Below are 18,595 nucleotides of genomic sequence, written 5' to 3'. Positions count from 1 at the left end.
AATCAATAGAGTATTTTTCCACATATGCTGAGGCCGCTAAGATCTATAGTAGTCTTTTCTCTGATGCAGACTTCGTTCTGGGGCTCTCAAAAATTAAAGTAGCCATGTTAAAACCCTCCGGGAAGGCTCACATGTGTTCCCAGTTGCATTCTATAACTTGGAGGGGGGCGAAGTTGACCTTTTGTAGGTTCGTTTTAGCACCGCCTTTCTTCGCAGGCAGCCTCTGTAAGGGAGCGATGCGGTCTTAGGTTGGGAAAGATCTTTAAATAACTTACCCTGGAAGAGTCCGTCTAACGTGCTACCTATTGTAAAAAGCACGGAATAAAGTGAGGCTCGTCTTTTTTCTCTTTTTTCGGCTCTACACCTGTCTGGTAGCATTTCCTGCGCTCCTGCGAAACCCGCTAAACCGGGTGTTGTCAGCGACACAAAATTCTGGCTTTTTAGGAGCCCACAGGGGACGCTGGGAAAGAGGGGCCACTCGCGATTCCGGGGAGGACGAGGACCCTCGGCACCGCGCAGGGGACCTTGGACTTCGCGGTGTGGGAGCCGGCGCAGGTGTCCCGAGGCGCGGGAAGACGAGCAGCTCGCGGAGCCAAATCCCGCGGGAACTGCCCTGGGCGGCCGCTCTCGGTTGCTATGGAGACCCGGGCCCGGGGCGGCCGGCCGGCGGGAGGCGGAGGCGGCGCGCCTTCGGCAGCTCGGCCGGCGGCTCCACGGCCTCGCGTTCCAGCGCGCGGCCGCCACGCCCGCGACGGGTGGGTGCGCGCGGCCGGGGAGGCGCTGCGGCGCGCCCCGCTTCGGGAAACCCCAGCGAGGCGAGCGCCGGGGGCCCGGGCCCTGCCCCGAACCCGGCCGGTGGGAGAGGCTGCATTTGAACCAAACGGCCTTCGCTGGCCTCCGTCGCCGCGCCGCCGTCCAGGGGCTCCCGAGGGCGCTGTTCCAGACACCAGCCGTCGGTGTCCGCCGTGCCGCATCTTCGTCCCCAAAACCACGGGAAACATCCGCCCTCTGGGGTAAAGCAGGATTCGCGGGAGCTGGAGGAAGGGGCGCCGCTGGGGCCCTAGGCACGGCTCAGGGGGGAGCTGTGTCCCCACCCCGGCCCGGGGAACAGCCGCCCGTCTCTTGGGAGGCGAGTCCCCAGCTGCCTCCACCCCTCTCCCCCTCGAGTGTGTGGAGATTTCGTTGGGGCTTGTTGGGCTTGAAGTGTAGGATGCTCAGATCTGCCAGTTAAATGTCACTTCTGAGTCTTTAAACAAGGCGACAACGGGGTGGGGGCACCAGCCGTGGTCCTGCAGAGAGCGTGATTTACTGAGATAACCTTTTCTTTTCACAGAGACGATGCTTAAGGTACAAGGAAAACCATTTTCTGGAACATCTTAATTGTAATCGATGACAGGCAGGGGGTAGACATGCTACAGTCAAGAAAACTGCAGTTTTCGAAAGAAAACAATACCGAGGAGCTCTCCCAACTCGCTTCCCTGGCACTGTCAGGTGACGAAGCGCCCAGCGAAAAAAGCTCAAGTGACATCCCCGAAAAAACTGGTTACCCGGACCCCGTTTACATTATGGCAGCGAACATTTTTCAGGGTATTCGAATCGAAAAGTCACCAGAGAAAGTCTTAATAAAGTATGGGAACGAACCCCTGCGGTCCTTGTCCGAGGAGTCCGAGGACGAATCCTTTCAGCGATTGTCCTACGAGCTGGCCTTCAGTGCCCTGAAGTGTGAGTAGCACCGGGCTTGAAGATGGGCACTGCCAGAAAGTGATGAGAGAATTTGTGGTGTGCAGCCCCCCCCCCCCCCACGTTTTGTGTTAACTGACTATCTTCAGTCAGTTTCAAAAGTCAAGGAATTAGGAAAGTTCCAGTAAAACAAGCTCGTTCTGGCCAGAACTGTTTTTCAGGGTAGATTTTGCCTAGCACGGAACCTTGTCCTTAGAGAGATGTAATTCAGTGATTAAATTGAACCAGGAAGAACCAGAATCCATTGAAACACCCAATTATAGTTTTCCTCTCCTTGGGTATTTCTTTCCATTCCCTGTGTTTACATCTTGTATTTTAGTGTGTGAACCCTCAAAGCCATAAAACCCAATAGGAGGGTGGGGGAGAGGAACGGGGGTGGAATAAGAAAAGGTGCAATATATTTAAAATGAGTGTCAAAATTCAATCAACCCCAGTGAAGATGATCCCAGTTGATAGTCAATAGCTTTAATTTGGGGAGTTTGTACATTTATTCCTCCAAACTTTTGCAGAATTCTGGTTTCTAATTTCCCTCTAGGGTTTGAGATGCCATGTTTCAGAGTCCCTCAGTGGTGGTTAATTATTAACTTCTCAGTATGGAGCGGATCCCAGGACAGAGCCAAATATTGTTACTATGAGAGCAAGCAGTCAAAGGGCCTGGAGACATTTGTTTTTGTACTAGCTATAAACTTTAATATAATATAGTACAGTATGTTGTAATGTAATATAAACTATAAAGTTTATATTGGCTTGTAAACTGACTGAATATAGTTACAGAAAGAAGTTCTAGAAATATTTAGAGTATTAGCAGCATGGTTGAAATAAGCACATGGCTTCCTAAAGAGACACTGTGAAAGAGCAGTCCTCACTTGCATATTTATTTTTAGTGTTAATACTTACTGGCCTACTTGCACGTCCTTGCACATAGGCAGTTAACAATTGTTCAGTGGAATTAAAATGCCCCATTAATTTTTTAAAAATATATGTTTTTATTGATTTTAGAGAGGGTGTGGAAGGAAAGAAACACTGATGGGCTGCCTTCAGTACACCCCCCCCACACACACACTGGAAAAATGTCCCATTAATTTCTTAGACATGATTATATATTTTTGGTTGTCTGGGGAGATGATGCAAATTCTGAAGCCAAGAATTTGTTAACATAGAGAAAAATTTGGTGTTAAGAGGCAACTTCTCTTTAGATTTTATTTCTTTTCTCCTGCTTGTGATTTTTTTCTTTTAAAATCTCTCTTAACCATTTTTCCTCCTCCAATTTAATCTCAATGACCAACCAATGAATCAAATGAACATTCTTACATTTCTCCTTGCAAGAATGAAATGCAGAGTGGCCATCTATGTTGATTAGTTGGTATTTAATGTTAATGCCAAAACTCTATTATAGACCATTTGTTTTCCTAATAGAATATTGAATCTTACCTTTAGAAATCAAAACTAAAAGTCTGAAATTATTTTATGTAAAATGATGCACTAATTATGTGGTCATGTGTGTAGTAGATTATCTTTTTCTTTCTCTCAATCTTTATTTTTGTTTTCTGAAAGGGTCTTGCTATTATTTGATATTTTTTAATGACCCAGAAAATCCCATTCAGATAAATTATTGTCATAGGCCTTTACAAACCTGCTTTTGCTTGAAATGTTCATTTTTATAAGTTCAAATTCTAAAATAAGATGGCTTTGGTTGTTTACTTGGTACAAATATTTTCTTCTTACAATAATAATATATTGCTTAAGTTATCATCTGAATAATTTCTGAATGTTCAAGTAGAATAAAACCAGAATTCCTAAATGCAGTGGGTTTCCAAGATAATTAAGAGCCTGATATTTTGCTTTAAAATATTGGAGGCTCTTGTCATTTCACATTTATCTTCTGTAGTATCAGTGTCATCAGTATTTTCACATGATATTTTGTAAGCTCATATTTGGTTTATACAATATAGGTTCAGGGAATCACAGTTCAGAAAAGAAAGCTCAGGATTTCTTTCCTAAGGTTTTATAGGAGCAGTAACCTGAAAAGGTTAATGTACAAACTAAAGAGAGCTTGGGTAATAGTCTCTTTTCTGGCAAATTTGCAAACAAGTAATTAGATCATATTACCAGTTTTATTATTTGCTCCTTTGATGATGTCCTTCTTTGTGCATACGCTCTGTCAAAGCAGAGAGTGTATTTATCTGATTAACCTTTTAAAGGTTTAAAGGGCTCAGCATAATGTTTTTGAAATGAAGACAACCACTACTTCTGCTTGACTAAATAGCCCCAAGGTCACTTTTCTGTTGAAGGAAGTAATGGAGAGTAGCCTATTCCTATTAAGTTTGACTTCTGTCAGAGAAGTAGAGTATTGGCAGCTAATTTGTATTTTCAGAGAATCTCTGGATGTTTCAATAATTAAATATTTCAATACTAAATATTTAAAAAGGAAGAAAAATTGGCAAAATGATTTCTTAAAAAATAAATTTCTTGCCCTGCTGGGCATGGCTCAACAGTTGAACATCGACCTAGGATCCAAGAGATCTCAGTTCAATTCCTGGTCAGGTCACATTCCCTGGTTGCGGGCTCAATCCCCCAGTCAGGGGCATGTAGGAGATAGCCAATCAATGATGACTGTCTCATCATTGATGTTTCTATCTCTCTCTCCCTTCCTCTCTCTGAAATCAATAGAGATATATTAAAATAAATAAATAAATAAATAAATAAATAAATAAATAAATAAGTAAGTAAATAAATAAATAAATAATAAATAAATTTCTTAACAAACAACAAATTAACCTTGAGGAAAGATATGTCCTTGATCTTATTGCTGGCTTAATTCTTTCTCCAACCTCTCTAGGTGTATATAGTAGTTGGTGAATTTTCAGTACCACAAACCTGGTCATTTCAGAATTACCTAACCTATCAGCAAAAAACCTTGTAATTGCTTAATGTATGGTTTGAGAATTAGTGGTTGTAGATGGGGGTCCCCAAGACCACCCTTAGGGTCAGTGATTTCACTGGAAGGACTCACAGAACTCAGCTAAACTGTTATACTCATGGTGACAGTTTATTACAGTAAAAGGTTAGAGATTAAAATCAGCACCACAAAAAGGTACACAGGGCAGAGTCCAGAAGAGACCTGGTTCAAGCTTCCTATTGTCCTTTCCCAGTGGAGTCTTATGGACGGTCTTAATTCTTCCAACAACAATGTATGACAACACTAATGAAGTACTGCCTACCAGGGAAGGTTGCCCAAGCCTTGCTGTCCAGGGTTTTTATTGGTGGTCAGACATATAGACATGGAGTGCCTCGTGGCTGACTTGACTCAGTCTCTTGCTTTTCCAAAAGTCAAGCTCATACCATGCTGCCCAAGGACCCAGGTAAAAAAGACACTTTAATCAGGCAGAATATTCCAAGGGCTTATAGAGGTCATCTCCCAGGAGCCAGTCAAGCGCCAAACCATTCTTTGGAATGTGCAGGGTTTGGCCACCTAGGCCTGCTGAGTTAATTCTTTATTGCACAGTGACTCATTAGAAAAATGATCTAGATCAATAACCTCTTAAGCTCTGGTTGTCACCTAACAGGTTAAAGCAATTCTTTTAATAATACCTTACATGTGCATAGCTGTTTGTAATTCACAAAACAATTTATGTCACTTGATATACCAGTCCTTTGAGATGGAAGATCTCATTTTGCAGATGAAAAATTGAGTGGAGCTCAAGAAGAGATTAAATGATGTACCTAAGGAATCAAGTAGGAAGAGAGATAAAAAGAGGAAGTGTTTCATCTGGTTGAAATGGTGGTAGAATAGCAACCCCATACTTAATCCTAGTTTTTAACGGTTTCACATTGTTTTATTTTAACTGTATAATGATTTTCTATTTGGTAATGCCAGCTTCTTTACTCTGGTATTTACTTCTCTCAAATATTCTTTTAAAAATGTTAGTGGCTATTTTTTCTAATTTTGTCCAAAAGACTTAATTTTGTTGTTTCCCTCGTTCCATACATATAAAAACCCCATCTACCTATATTTTATAATTATAGGAGGGCCTTGACATTCTTGAAGTAAAGGTTCTAGAGGTCCTTCATCTGAAGGAAACTGTGAATACATAATACAAATAGAGAGGGAGAACCTAGGGGAGAGTCAAAAGAAGAAGCATCTTCCATATTTCTTTCAGAAATGGGAGGGATGACCAGATGGGCTATGTGAGTTTTAGGGGTCCAATAAATAGCATTCCTCCTTTACACTTGAGTTTGGAACCAATTGAGAGGAAAAAGATTGTGCATATGGCTTTTGATCTCCAGTCAAGTGGCTTGTAAATATGTTACTGCTGAATTAGAGGCTTCTCGTCTAATCCATGGCACAGCTGAGGACGTGCAGAAACCCCTCCAGCCCAGCTCACACAAGGCATATGGCGAAGAGCAGCCTAGAATTCACGCATGCCTCTTGCAGACAAGCTGGGGAGGGGCCAGGTAGATGGGGAGAGAGAGGGAAGAGAGAAAGAGAGATATATCCCAGTTCCTTCTTCCAATTTCACCAATCAAATGAACTCAATTTTCCTTTCGTAGGGAGTGGTGAGCAAGGGGTAGGGAGAAAGTCTAGGGATGTTTCTCTAGGAAAGACCTTCCACATTGAACACATGAGGAATGGAGATTAAAAATTCCCTTCAACAGATTAATGAGAAGAGGCAGGGATAATTGGAGCTATTGTGCTGAACTGGGAGAGGCAAGGTTTGCAATCTTCAGGTGATTCCCGATTACCCAAATCGGACATTAGCAGTGTGTTTCATTTAGCCACTCTGGTTGGTTATAAGGGTAAGACATGGAAAGGCAACATAATGTGGTGAAGAGCATGCACTGTGATGCCAGACGCATTGAGTTCCTGATCTGCCACTTGCTGTGTGACTGAATATCTTACTTAACCATTCTGCACCTCATTTCCTAATCTATAAAATGGGCTAACGATGGTACCTAATTCATAGTGTTGTTATGAGAGTTAAATGAATTAATATGTGGAAAGCACTTAGAACAATGTGTAGCATAGAAAGCAATATCTAAAACATATGACTATTATTAATGTGGATATTACTATACGAGAGTGTTATGTAAACTGTAGATATACATGGTAATACATTCTGCGCAATATTAAAGGCAGCCCGAAGATGATACCAGTTTTGACAAGAGCCCTGGCAATGTTGGCAAAATTGTATTCTGTCTTCTTCTCCTTCATTCTACCTCCCCCGTTTCTTAGGAGCCCAGCAGCACCTCCACTGCTCGAAGTTCTGCAGCCTGTGCAGGTCTGCTGCCTTAGAGGCCTGCCCTTCATTCTTTTGATGGCTAGATTTTCTGTAACAAAAATTGGGACTCATGCTGAGAAACTATGAAGTAGATAGGAATTGGTTTGGAAGTATAAAGGTGTGAAACTCTAAACTTCATTTTCCTTATAAGTGAAATGGGAATGTGGATAATGATTCCCAAAGGATTCCCCATGAAAACTGGAGTCTGTGCTCCTGAGTTAGTCACTTCCTTTTCCTTTTCCCATCCCCCAAATGAAAACTGAAATTTAGTGTGTACTGTGCAAATAGTGGGTTACCCATAAATGTTGAAGCTAACCTCGCTTTCTATTCAACTGGTTAAAGCCTTTGATATAAGATCCATATGTAGTTTAAGTACTTATAACAAAAGGAACATTGGTACCCTGCAGAGATTTTAAAATATTTTCACTAAATTCCACTTAGCACCTTGCCATCATCCCTCTGCCTGAAATGCGCGCTCCTCCCAGATCTTTACATGACGAATTCCTTGTCATTTGGGTCTTAGATTAAATATCATCTCACCACATTTTATCAGTGTCTTCACTAGTAAGTTCTACCCATTATTTAAGAAATAATGTCAATCTAATATAGACTCTTCAGGGGAACAGAGAAAGAGGGAGCTCTTCCCACTCATAAGGCAGCATAATCCTGATACCAACATTGACAAGGATGTTAGAAGAAGCTGTAGGCCATCCCTCATGAACAAAACATAGAACAAAAATCCTGAATAAAATATTAGCAAATTGAATCCAGCAATACATAAAAGGATAAAAGATTATAAATTAGACCTTCTTTAATGTTTTTCAAAAGACATAAATGAAAGGTTGGAATTTCTTTATTACTACTTTGACTATTCAGATAATGTGCCTTTGACTGTGATTCCATTGGAGCCTGGGTCATTAGGGTCCAGATTCATTGAGATTGCAAATAGTTCAGCATGCCTTCATAATTTAAATCTTTATCAAGAATCGAGGTATATTTTAAATATGAAAGTAAATGTATTTTATGACATTGTCTAAAGTGTATTTTGATTCCAAACTTTTCATTTTCAGCTTTGATACATTCAATAACAGACATTTACCTTGTTTTGCAGATCAAGGTATTTTGGAAACTATATTAATAGATAGCTGTATTTTTCCAAGTACTACAATAGTAAGTAGACACCATTTATATAATTAGCTGTCTCGTGATTGTTATTTAGAAAGTACTAAAAAGCCTTCAGGTTTAAGTCATAACTAGTTTGCTAAATGCTGACACCTCTTCGAAGTATATTCTCAACTCTTTTCTACTTCTGATGCTTCTAATACTGACCCTAGTCCTTTCATTCAGATGAGCATACCAAAAATTGTCTTCTTTGAAAGATTTATTTTTTACTGGACTATTTTTTTTTTTTTCTATTTTGAAGTCTTTATCTCCCAATCCAACCAGACTATGTGAATATAGTCATATTCCTGCTGTCTTATGAAAAATAATGGAATGGAAAATATTGCTATTAGATACTGTTTATATACTTATGTTTATGTGTGTTTCCCCTTGGTAGCCAGATCATTTGAGCTGTCTAATTATTGTGATGCTGTATGATTTCCAAGATAGAAAATTTCAAGCTCGTTTCCTTTCTAAAAACGAAGAGTCCATAGAGGAAGTTCAAGAAGTAGAGAACCTTCTTAACAGGTAGTCATAAAAGTGAAAAGGATGTTTTATATGAAATCATTATTACTATTTTCTTTGGCAAAATTCTATACAGTATAATGTGTAGATGAGTTAAAATTTATAGAGAAAAAATATAAAAATTTATAAGTTTCCTAAGCTCCTTTAAAAACAATATTAAATAGGTTAAATATTCTGTTTAAAATCAAATTGTTTTTGAAAGCTTGAACTGTAAGATCCAACTTGTATTTGGAAAATCATGAAAAATCCCTAATAATTTTTTCACATACATAAATTAAACTTCATTTGAAGCAGCTATTACTTATTTACTTAACTTTGTTTATAGCTCTTTTTAAAAAAAATCTAACCTGTATCAAATGAGAATTCCAGCAGTAGATAAGAACCCACTGCTTTGACAAATTGAAAAAAACACACCAATTTTTACTTAGTTAAGAACAAATATGTTTTAATTTTGTTTTTCTTTTTATCCTAAATATTAGCAGAAACCTATTATGGAAATAACAATAAAAAGGTGGTGGGGAGAACTAACTAAACTAATGCATGTAAAATGCTTCGATTAGAGCCAGACACATAGTAAATGGTCAATAAATGTTAAGTGCTGCTGTTGTTAGGGCTTTTGTTGTTATGCTGTTGAACCTTAATAGAAAGCACAATATAGCAACAACAATCTTGTAGGAAGATTTTACCTAATGAGTAATTTGAAACAGTTGTCAGTATGATATCTGATTTTATATTGTTATGGGAAATTCAAGCAGTTTCACTGAGACCAGAGGACGCAGGCAATGGTAATAATATTAATGGCTTACATTTACTGAGCACTTAATTTATATCAATCACTGTTATAAGAAGCTCTTTACATAACTACCTTATGAGGTGGATACTGTTACCAACCTGTGTTTTTCCCCATGGGAAAATGGAGGCACAGAGAGGTTAAAGGAACCTATCTAATGTCATAGAGCTAGAAAGGGGAGTAGACAGAATTCAAATTTCAGGAAGTCTGATCCAGAGCCTAAGCTTTAACTGTTTATATGCTGTCACTCCTTGCACTTAGGACAGTGAGGCTTGGCTGAAGTACTCTGGAAGATTAAAGATATGACACAGTCATATCTCATGTCAGTTGTAGCCATGAGAAATCGTGGGATGGAGATTTAAGCTTAGGAATTACATAACTACAATTTAATATATAGAAAGAAAGCTCTGGCTGCATGTACAATGGGGATGCTGGTAAAAAGAGATACTAAGCAGTTTTCTGTGATAACATTCAGGTTGTAGCAGGAGATGGTGGACTTCTAGATCAAGAGTGTTGGGAAAGGCTGTTTTTGCCTCCATTTCTATCATTGCAGTCTGCCTTAGACTATGGGAGAATCTTTTTCAGTAGCCACAGAGTATTTCATTTACAAAAGTAATATCTGGTTATCCTAATAGCATTTAGATTTGGTCTTTGTCCTCAATCTGATATTGTATATTTATATAAAATCTTTATAACTGCATATATACTTTAAATTACTTCTTGTGTGATTAAATTATATTAAAATTCACAGTCCAAAATATCTGTTATCTGGAAATTTGGAAAATTATTTCTCCCTGTACTTACCCCTTATACCCAACAAATATATTTTTCTAGGTTTCATATCTCTAATCTTCATATTTCATGATTAAATAATTCAGTCAGTGCATTTATTATGGTAAATTTGAACTACATGGGTATTTTGGAAAGACTGTTTAATCAAAAATAGTCTACTCAGAATCATTTCATACTGTATAATATAGAATAGTCACTCATCCCCTTTATATTAACGTATTCTTTATGTGCATGAATGCATTATGCAATTGTTTTTAGTATCACTTGGTGTAGTTCTGTGACATTAGGACAAAGCACTACACAGATCTAACTTTATTATAGCCCTAGAAGACTTAATGTTTGATAACCCTTCTCTCTCCTTTCCAAATGCCTGCTATGTTCTTTTTCTCTCCCTCTCTCTTTCTCCCTCTTCCTCTCTCTCCCTCCCCCACTTCCTCATGCATGTACATATATTCACACATAAACACATTCTTATGTGAAAAACTCTCATTCTCCTGAGTAGATAATAGTTGTACTTGACTCTCTGTCCCATTTCTCCTTCAAGGTTATCCTTGAGGTTTATTATTCAATTAGATTCCTACTGTGAAAATGACATGAATATGGGTTAAGAACAAGCCCTGTATTCTCATTTATTAAAAACTGGGCTGTGAGATCAAGAAAAATGATTGGGTCTTCATGGTCATGCTAACCAATTCTTGTTTTTCTTCTCTATTGTTTGGAACTTTGAGGCATGGAATAATCAGAACTGGGATGGGCTTGATACAAATTCATGAAAGTTCCTTAATCTTATCAAGACTACACTGCAGCTCTGGCCGGGTACTCAGTTGGCTAGAGTGTCGTCCTGATATGCCAACGTTGCGGGTTTGATCCCCGGTCAGGGCACAGACGAGAAATAAACCAACAAATACATAAATAAGTGGAACAACAAAATCAATGTCTCTGTCTCTCTTTCTAAAATAAAAAACTATACTGTAGCCATCTTGAGGTCACACAACTAGTAAGGGACAGAACCTGAATTTAACTTCAGATTTGTCTGACTCTAAATCCTACAACTCTTTCACTATATCATATTTTTCTCTCAGCTAACAAGTATCTGAGCAGATGCACAACTATACAGGGGCAGCAAAAACTGAAAAGAGGAAGCAGGATTATTGGATTTCTATTTTCAAATATGGCACATTTTTATTTTAGACTACAAAAATTTAAAATAGAATTACCAAAGGATTTATGAAAATTTGAAATCTAATTTGTTAATGTTTGTAGTGGAAAATTGATAGTATTGTCTTCAATGCAATAGTCACCAAGAATTGATTTTCTATCTCTAGTTTTAAGACAAAATTGGCTGCGGCATTGGCAAGATATCGAATCAAACATGATGCCCTTTCAATTTACCACATTCTTCCAGAAACAGTTAGGAACCAGGAGCTAAGGGCCTCCACTTTACCACTTTATGCCTGGATAAATACTTCTAAAATCAGGTAAGAGTCTTACTCAAATTCTTTATTCATAGTTTAAATTGCCAACCTTTCAAAATAATGTGATAAGAAATATTATCTTGCCTGGCCGGGCGTGGCTCAGCAGTTGAGCATTGACCTAGGTAGGATTCGGGAGATCGCAGTTCGATTCCCGGTCAGGGCACATGCCTGGGTTGTGGGCTCGATCCCCAGTTGGGGGCGTGCAGGGGGCGACCGATCAATGACTCGCTCATCATTGATGTTTCTCTTTCTCTCCCTCTCCCTTCCTCTCTCTGAAATCAATAAAGATATATTAAAAAAAAAAGAAATACTATCTTTTAAATGGGTGGGGGGCACATCTGGAGGAGTCATTGGAGAATCATAGTTTAGTTCACAATCTTATCACCAAATTACCAAAGATAATCACATAAATACGTTAACTTTTCTGTCTCTATCTTAACTTATTGTTGCCTAATATTGTAAGTTCCATTAGATGTGATATAGGCAGTGGAATTATTTTTTATTATAGGAAAAGATGCTAGTGTTAAATATATATTTTTAATGTATTATACTTGCAGTTACAACCTAATGTTGTATATTTACAGCCCTGAAGAAGTTTATTATAGTTTGAAGAGAAAAGGCTACAATAAAGTCAAATCTGTATTGCACATTGGTGGTAAAGTCTTTGCTGTGGACCAACATTGCTACGATGTCTTAGTTTTCCCATCTCATCTTAAAAGTGATCTTCTAAATGTAGATCTTTTCAAAGATTATAAACTGATATTTCAGGTAAATTAACATTTATATTCATTGTGATTCTCAATAACTCTACTCACCCAAAGAATCCCTCCACTTAAAAGTAAAACCTAACAAACTGATTATATTTTTTATAGATTATCAGGGAGGTTTATAAGTTCTAATTTTCACCTTGAATAAAGTTACTTTCTCCACAGTCAGTGTTCCTTTGTACTTTGGCTCTGTGTCCCAGGTGAAGTCGTAAAGAACATGTCCTCTCCAGACTCCATGGGGGGAGGCCTGTATGCTGGCAGCTGTATTTTCCTCTCCCAAGGGCAGATTCAGAGAATCTAGAAAGGTGTGATGATACCTCTTCCCCCTCCATTTCTATGGAGGGTGCTGGTACCGCCCTGCCTTTGAAAATGCCCCATGTAATGCTTTCCCGTCATCTCTTTATACAGCCTTACAGCTGTGATTTGTAAGAAGTGTATCATGTCTGTCAATGCAGGGAAAGAATGTGAGATATAATGAGGTTTCCATAAAATGAAAAATAAAAGGTCCAAAATATTAAGTTAAATTAATTTTTATGTCCTTAGATTCCAATTCTTACTTCAGATTCACCTGGGTCTTCTTAGGTTTGTCCCTTCACCGCACCCATATTCTTAGGCAGAATGTTTTGGCATTATATTAGAGTGACATCCTGCTAAGCTCTGAGATCAGCTGCAGAATCCCAGTCTGTCTAGCCCCCTTTTATACACTTGTCAGCCATCTTTTAATCTCTGTGAACTAGGAGCAATTTAGATTACAATATAATGGGGAAAAAGAATGGCAGTTCCCCCGGCCAGGTAGCTCAGTTGGTTAGAGCATTGTCTTGATAGGCCAAGGTTGCTGGTTTGATCCCCACTCAGGGCACACACAAGAAGCAGCCAATGATGCATAACTAAGTGGAACAACAAATCAATGTTTCTCTTTTGTTTCCTTCTCTCTCTCTCTCTCTCTCTCTCTCTGTCTCTCTCTCTCTCTCTCTCTCTCAAATCAATACTAAAAAAATGAAGGAAGGGGGAGGGAGGGAGGGAGGGAGGAGGGAGGGAGGGAGGGAGGGAGGGAGCAGATGAATGGTTTTTCATGAATACATAGGAAGGGGAGCTAAGGCAGGACATCACTAATCTATTAATCACATTTTGGGGATTTGGGCATTACTTTATCACTACATAAAATTTAAATGATAACAGTCATAATTTAAGCTAAACAAATGTCTTTGTTTTAAATCCGTTTATATCAGTTACCTTTGTTAACTTTGTATTTTATCATATAAGATGTTTTAAAATAAAATGGGTTAGGTATTTGTTCAAGATTCCTACCAAGTACTTTCTTTTACCTAAGGCAAAAAGAAGTCAGTTCCTGCTTCTAGTTAAACTGTTTGAAATTCTAATCATACCGTATCTTGCAGGACAAATCTCGAAGTCTTGCTGTCCATTCTGTAAAGGCTTTATTAAATGTGGATGATGATATCTTAATGGTCAATACAGGTTCATGGTACACAGTTGCCCATATGTCAATCTTAACAAATAATAATACCTCAAAAATATTTGTGTGTGGAGTACAGTCACAAGCTAAGCATCCTGACCTGAAGAACCTTTTCACAAAAATGGGATGTAAAAGTAAGTACCAATATTTATTTGTTTGATAACTAATATTATAAAAGATTTAGAGCCCTGACTGGGTAGCTCAGTTGGTTGGAGTGCCATCCTGATACACTAAGGTTGCAGTCGGTCCCTGGTCAGGGCATATACAAGAGGCAACCAATGAATACATGGATGGGTGGAACATCAAAATTGATGTTTCTCTCTCTTCCTTCCTCTCTCTCAAATCAACAAGTAAAAATAGAAAATAAATATTAAAAGATTCAGAAATATTAAAATGTTTGAATTTGTTCTTTTTAATGTAAAGACTCTATATGAACTGTACTCTTAAAATCCTTACTAATTCATACTATATCAGTCTGTTCTTATTGCTTAATATTGGTTAAACAACTACAGTTTAAATTAATGAACATACTGGCACTTTGGTATATTGCTTGACATTTAGCCACCATTTAATTTTAGTTTTAAACAATAATTAGTTAAAGTGAGTGATAGAAATGATCATCTTTTAATAAATAAGAGCACAACCATAGGAGTGCTTAAGGGACAGAGATAATATCTAGGACTAGAAGATTAGGTTTCTTATTTTTAAAAAGTTTTTCACTGGATCATGCTAGGACTAAAAATAACATTTTATTATAGGCTCAATGAGGCTAAAAACTAAGAAAAACCTTTGACAGGTTCACAGGGCTAGGGAGAGAAAAAGTAGAATTCAGGACTTGACCCAGAAAGATAGATTGGTAAACAACCAGGGTTTCATTTGGAGCACAAAAGAAGTATATCCTGGGTAATGATCAGTTCTCCAGTGAATTGAAGCCCAAATGTGAATCATCTCAATTAGCAGTTGGATTAAGGTGACCTGGGATTGCTAGTGCTCAAGCTTAGCTGCCTACCTGAAGCAAAAGTAAATTCCCTCTGGAAGAAAATAACATCATCCTAGATTTCATATTATCTCCTAAATTGTTTCATATGCAATGTCTGGCACTAAATTAAAAAAACAAAAAAACTACCCACACAAACAAGAAGAAAAGATATAGCTGAAATAAAGAGAAAAAACACTATAATAGAAGCAAGCCCGCAGAGTGTCCAAAATACTGGAGATATCAGATGTGGACTTCAGAATAACTACGATTAATATGCTCATGAAACTAAATTCCAAGTTGTAGAATTTAAGCAGAGAACTGGAAACAATTTTTAAAAAGTCAGAAGAAAATTCTAGAACTGAAAAATACAATATGTGAAATTAAGAAATTGATAAATTAGAGCTAAAGAAAGAATAAGTGAACTGATAAGCCAGAAGAAAACACCCAAACTGGAGCATGGGAAGACAAAAGCGTGAATAATATGGAAGAGATCATAAAACACACATGAGACACAGTTCTAACACAAATAAATAATACAAATCATAAATAATAATGCAAGAGTAAACTGTGTTTCATGTACTCACAACTGTAAAACTACTCAGTGAAACGGGAACAACAAAATGGTGCTGGGACAACTGGATAGCCATCTGACCAAAATCGCTACAGATCCTAGAGACAGTTAAAACATAATAAAAAGATACTATGAGCAATTTAATGCCAAAAACTTGAACATTTAAACAACATGAGCATATTCCTGGGACAACACAATTTACCAAAACTTAATACAACTTTTGGTAAAATCTGAATACTTTTGTATCGAGATCTTAAAATTAGTGAATATTAATGCCTTTTGAATTCACATTTGACAATCTCTCCCACCCACTAAGCAAAAAACAAACAAACAAAAAAACACAAAGAAAAACTTCAGTCCTAAAGGAAGAATTAATACTCTTTCAGAGAACAGAGAGGGACAACTTCCCAATTTGTTTTACAACCTTAATATCAAATCTGAAAAGTACATTAAAGGAGGGAAAATTACAGGCTAATGTCACACGTGAGCAGGGTTGTAAAAAATAAATATTAGAAAACAAATATTGTAAATAAGGTATTAGGAAACATAATTTCATAATATATAAGAATCACAATACATTATAAATAAACGATTTAATCTATGAGTGCAAAGTTGATTTAATTCTTAAAAATCAATTTATATAATCACCTCATTAATAGAAGGAGAAAAATCATATAATAACCTTATATGATCACCTCTGCATCTATCATATAATCACCTTAGATGAATTTGCAGAATGGAGATCTGATAAAATTTAACATTCATACTATATGTGCAGCAAAAGTCATATACTCAACACAGCAGAGTATTGAGGAAGAGATGGGCTTTTCAATAAATGGTGCTGGGAAAAATGAAACTGACCCTTATTTCACACCACATACACAAATCTACAATCTCCTAGAATTTATTATAGGAGAAACACTTTGTGACCGGGAGTTGGTGAAGATTTCTTAAACAGGACACATAAAGCACTAACTATAAAAGAAAAGATTGGTAAACTGTACTATCATAAATTAAAACAAAACTGTGCATTAAGAGAATGCAAAGGCAAAGTGTGGAGAGGGGACATACCAACTGACGAAGAGTTTTAACCACAGTATATAAGGAATTCTTAAAGATGAACAAAAAATAAGACAGACAACCCAGTTGGAAAACAGGCAAGACATAAGTAGGCATTTTCCAAAGAGGACATCCAGGTGCCCGAAAAAAGCTTAGGTAAAAGTACCCCACCTCGTTAGCAGCGAGGGCAAAGCAATAAAATCACAACCTGCCACCACACATCCACAGAATCATTAAAATAAAAAACCGCCGGTAGTGCCATGTATTGACAAGGTAAAGGCCATCGGGAACACTCAGGCACTGTTGGTGGGACGGTAAATCTGTACAGCCGCTTTGGAAACGAGTCAGTCACTGAAGTTGAATATGTTCCCTCTGATACTTAGATGTCGGGAAGTCGAACAAGAGGGTCCAGCAGAGAATACACGAGAGAAATGGGATAAGAATTTTAAAAACAGGTCAGAAGCTGACCCGGTACAACTTGATTGCCTCCCCTGCAAACCCACCCTCGGCCCTGCTTTGTGATACTGGAGGAGACCCTGTATGCTCCATTTCTCCTTCGCCAGCTGGTTCAGTATTAGGCTCTGCCATTAGAAGGTGCTGGAAGGAAACTGCACAACCGGAAGAGGAAGAAAGGACTTCTCTTCTTCTTCCAGTGTGTGTTTATCCCCGTGGTGGCCATGCCAGGGTCCTGGCAGTGTTAGCCGTGCCCTCTTCTCAGAGATCTCAGCCTTGCAACCCCCCACCCCACCCCGGCTCGGCTGACTAAGGTCCTCGATCGTGCTTCTCAGCCGTAGCACGTAGTGGCTACTCCGTAGTTGTCACCTCTGTAGACAGAGTTTTCAAGTAGTTGACCACCTTTTCCCTAGTTAACAAGGGAGAACAGGAACGATGGGGTAACCACGCATAGAGGAAAGGCGGTTTCTCCTTTTAGAAAGCTCCAGATAACAATGAAAACGGGATGATAGGATCAGAATGCGGTGGTCCCCCTTCATCCGCAGGGGATACAGCAGGTGCCTCAAAACACATTTGGTACCGAACCCTATGGCATATATTATGCTTTTCCTATGCACTCATACTATGATCAAATTTAACTTATAAACTAAGCACAGTAAGAGATTAACAACAGTAAAAATAGAGCAATTATGACAATATACTATAATAAAAGTTATGTGAATGTGGTCTCCCTCTTTCCCTCAGAATATCTTATTGAAGTGTATTTGCCCTTCTTGTTATGATGAGATGTGAGATGGTAAGATACCTGCACAATGAGGTGAAGTGAGGTGAATGACACAGGCGTGGTGACACAGTGTTAGGCTACTGTTGACCTTCCGGCAATATGTCAGAAGGAGGGTCATCTGCTGAGGGTGATCCTGAAGCATTCGGCCATGGCAATGTCAATGGTTGGATGGCAGGAGCAGCTGAAGATGATGGCTGTGGAAACTTAATATTTTCAAACCATGGTTGACCGCAGGTAACTGAAACCATGGAAAGTAAAACTATGGCTAAGGGGGGACCACCATATGACTGTTTTGTAATCCCTTTGCTGATACTACAAAGGCAATTTAGTGGATGAATATGACGCCACTTGTGAAGTAGTTTTGCCAGCCCCCCACCAGAAAAAAAAAAAAAAGACAAAACAGAACCTAATCTAATTAAGCTTCTAAAGATCCGACTACTAATTTATGGGAAGCACAAAAGACGGGAACATGTGAAACTACACTCCAGGGAAGCAATTAGCAAAATCCAGACTGTGGGAAACTCTAGTAGTACAAATAATGAAGTTTCATTAAGAAATAAATGGTAAGAAATATGGAAAGGGAACCTTTAGGTAAAAAGTAATTTAAAATAAGACGTATCAATTTAAACAAACTATAAGAAATTTTCGACATGTGTGACTATTGGGAAATTTGAGCCATGAATCAGTATCATTATTATTTGATGATAATTAGGAATTATTTAAAAATTTTTTGTGGTTATATTTTA

The 18,595-nt window shown here is 38.3% G+C and overlaps 1 protein-coding gene across 2 annotated transcripts in view; it reads left to right on the top strand.

Annotated features, from left to right (window-relative positions):
• Positions 1 to 866: 866 nt before the first annotated feature.
• Positions 867 to 18,595, top strand: part of NSUN7 (NOP2/Sun RNA methyltransferase family member 7) — a 31,753-nt gene continuing 14,024 nt past the window's right edge. The window contains exons 1-7 of one of the 2 annotated variants that reach the window (XM_016206684.2): positions 867 to 1,013; positions 1,334 to 1,722; positions 8,131 to 8,189; positions 8,578 to 8,708; positions 11,613 to 11,765; positions 12,347 to 12,530; positions 14,083 to 14,137. In XM_016206684.2, the coding sequence (XP_016062170.2) occupies positions 1,410 to 1,722; positions 8,131 to 8,189; positions 8,578 to 8,708; positions 11,613 to 11,765; positions 12,347 to 12,530; positions 14,083 to 14,137 (895 nt within the window). In that variant the 5' untranslated portion in view covers positions 867 to 1,013; positions 1,334 to 1,409. Of the gene's footprint in view, positions 1,014 to 1,333; positions 1,723 to 8,130; positions 8,190 to 8,577; positions 8,709 to 11,612; positions 11,766 to 12,346; positions 12,531 to 13,926; positions 14,138 to 18,595 lie in introns of both variants that reach the window. The other variant, XM_016206681.2, reaches the window with a different exon arrangement.

This window comes from Miniopterus natalensis, chromosome 1 (genome assembly GCF_054644295.1).
Source record: "Miniopterus natalensis isolate mMinNat1 chromosome 1, mMinNat1.hap1, whole genome shotgun sequence".
Classification (NCBI taxonomy): domain Eukaryota; kingdom Metazoa; phylum Chordata; class Mammalia; order Chiroptera; family Miniopteridae; genus Miniopterus; species Miniopterus natalensis.
This window is presented reverse-complemented; position numbering and strand designations above follow the sequence as displayed.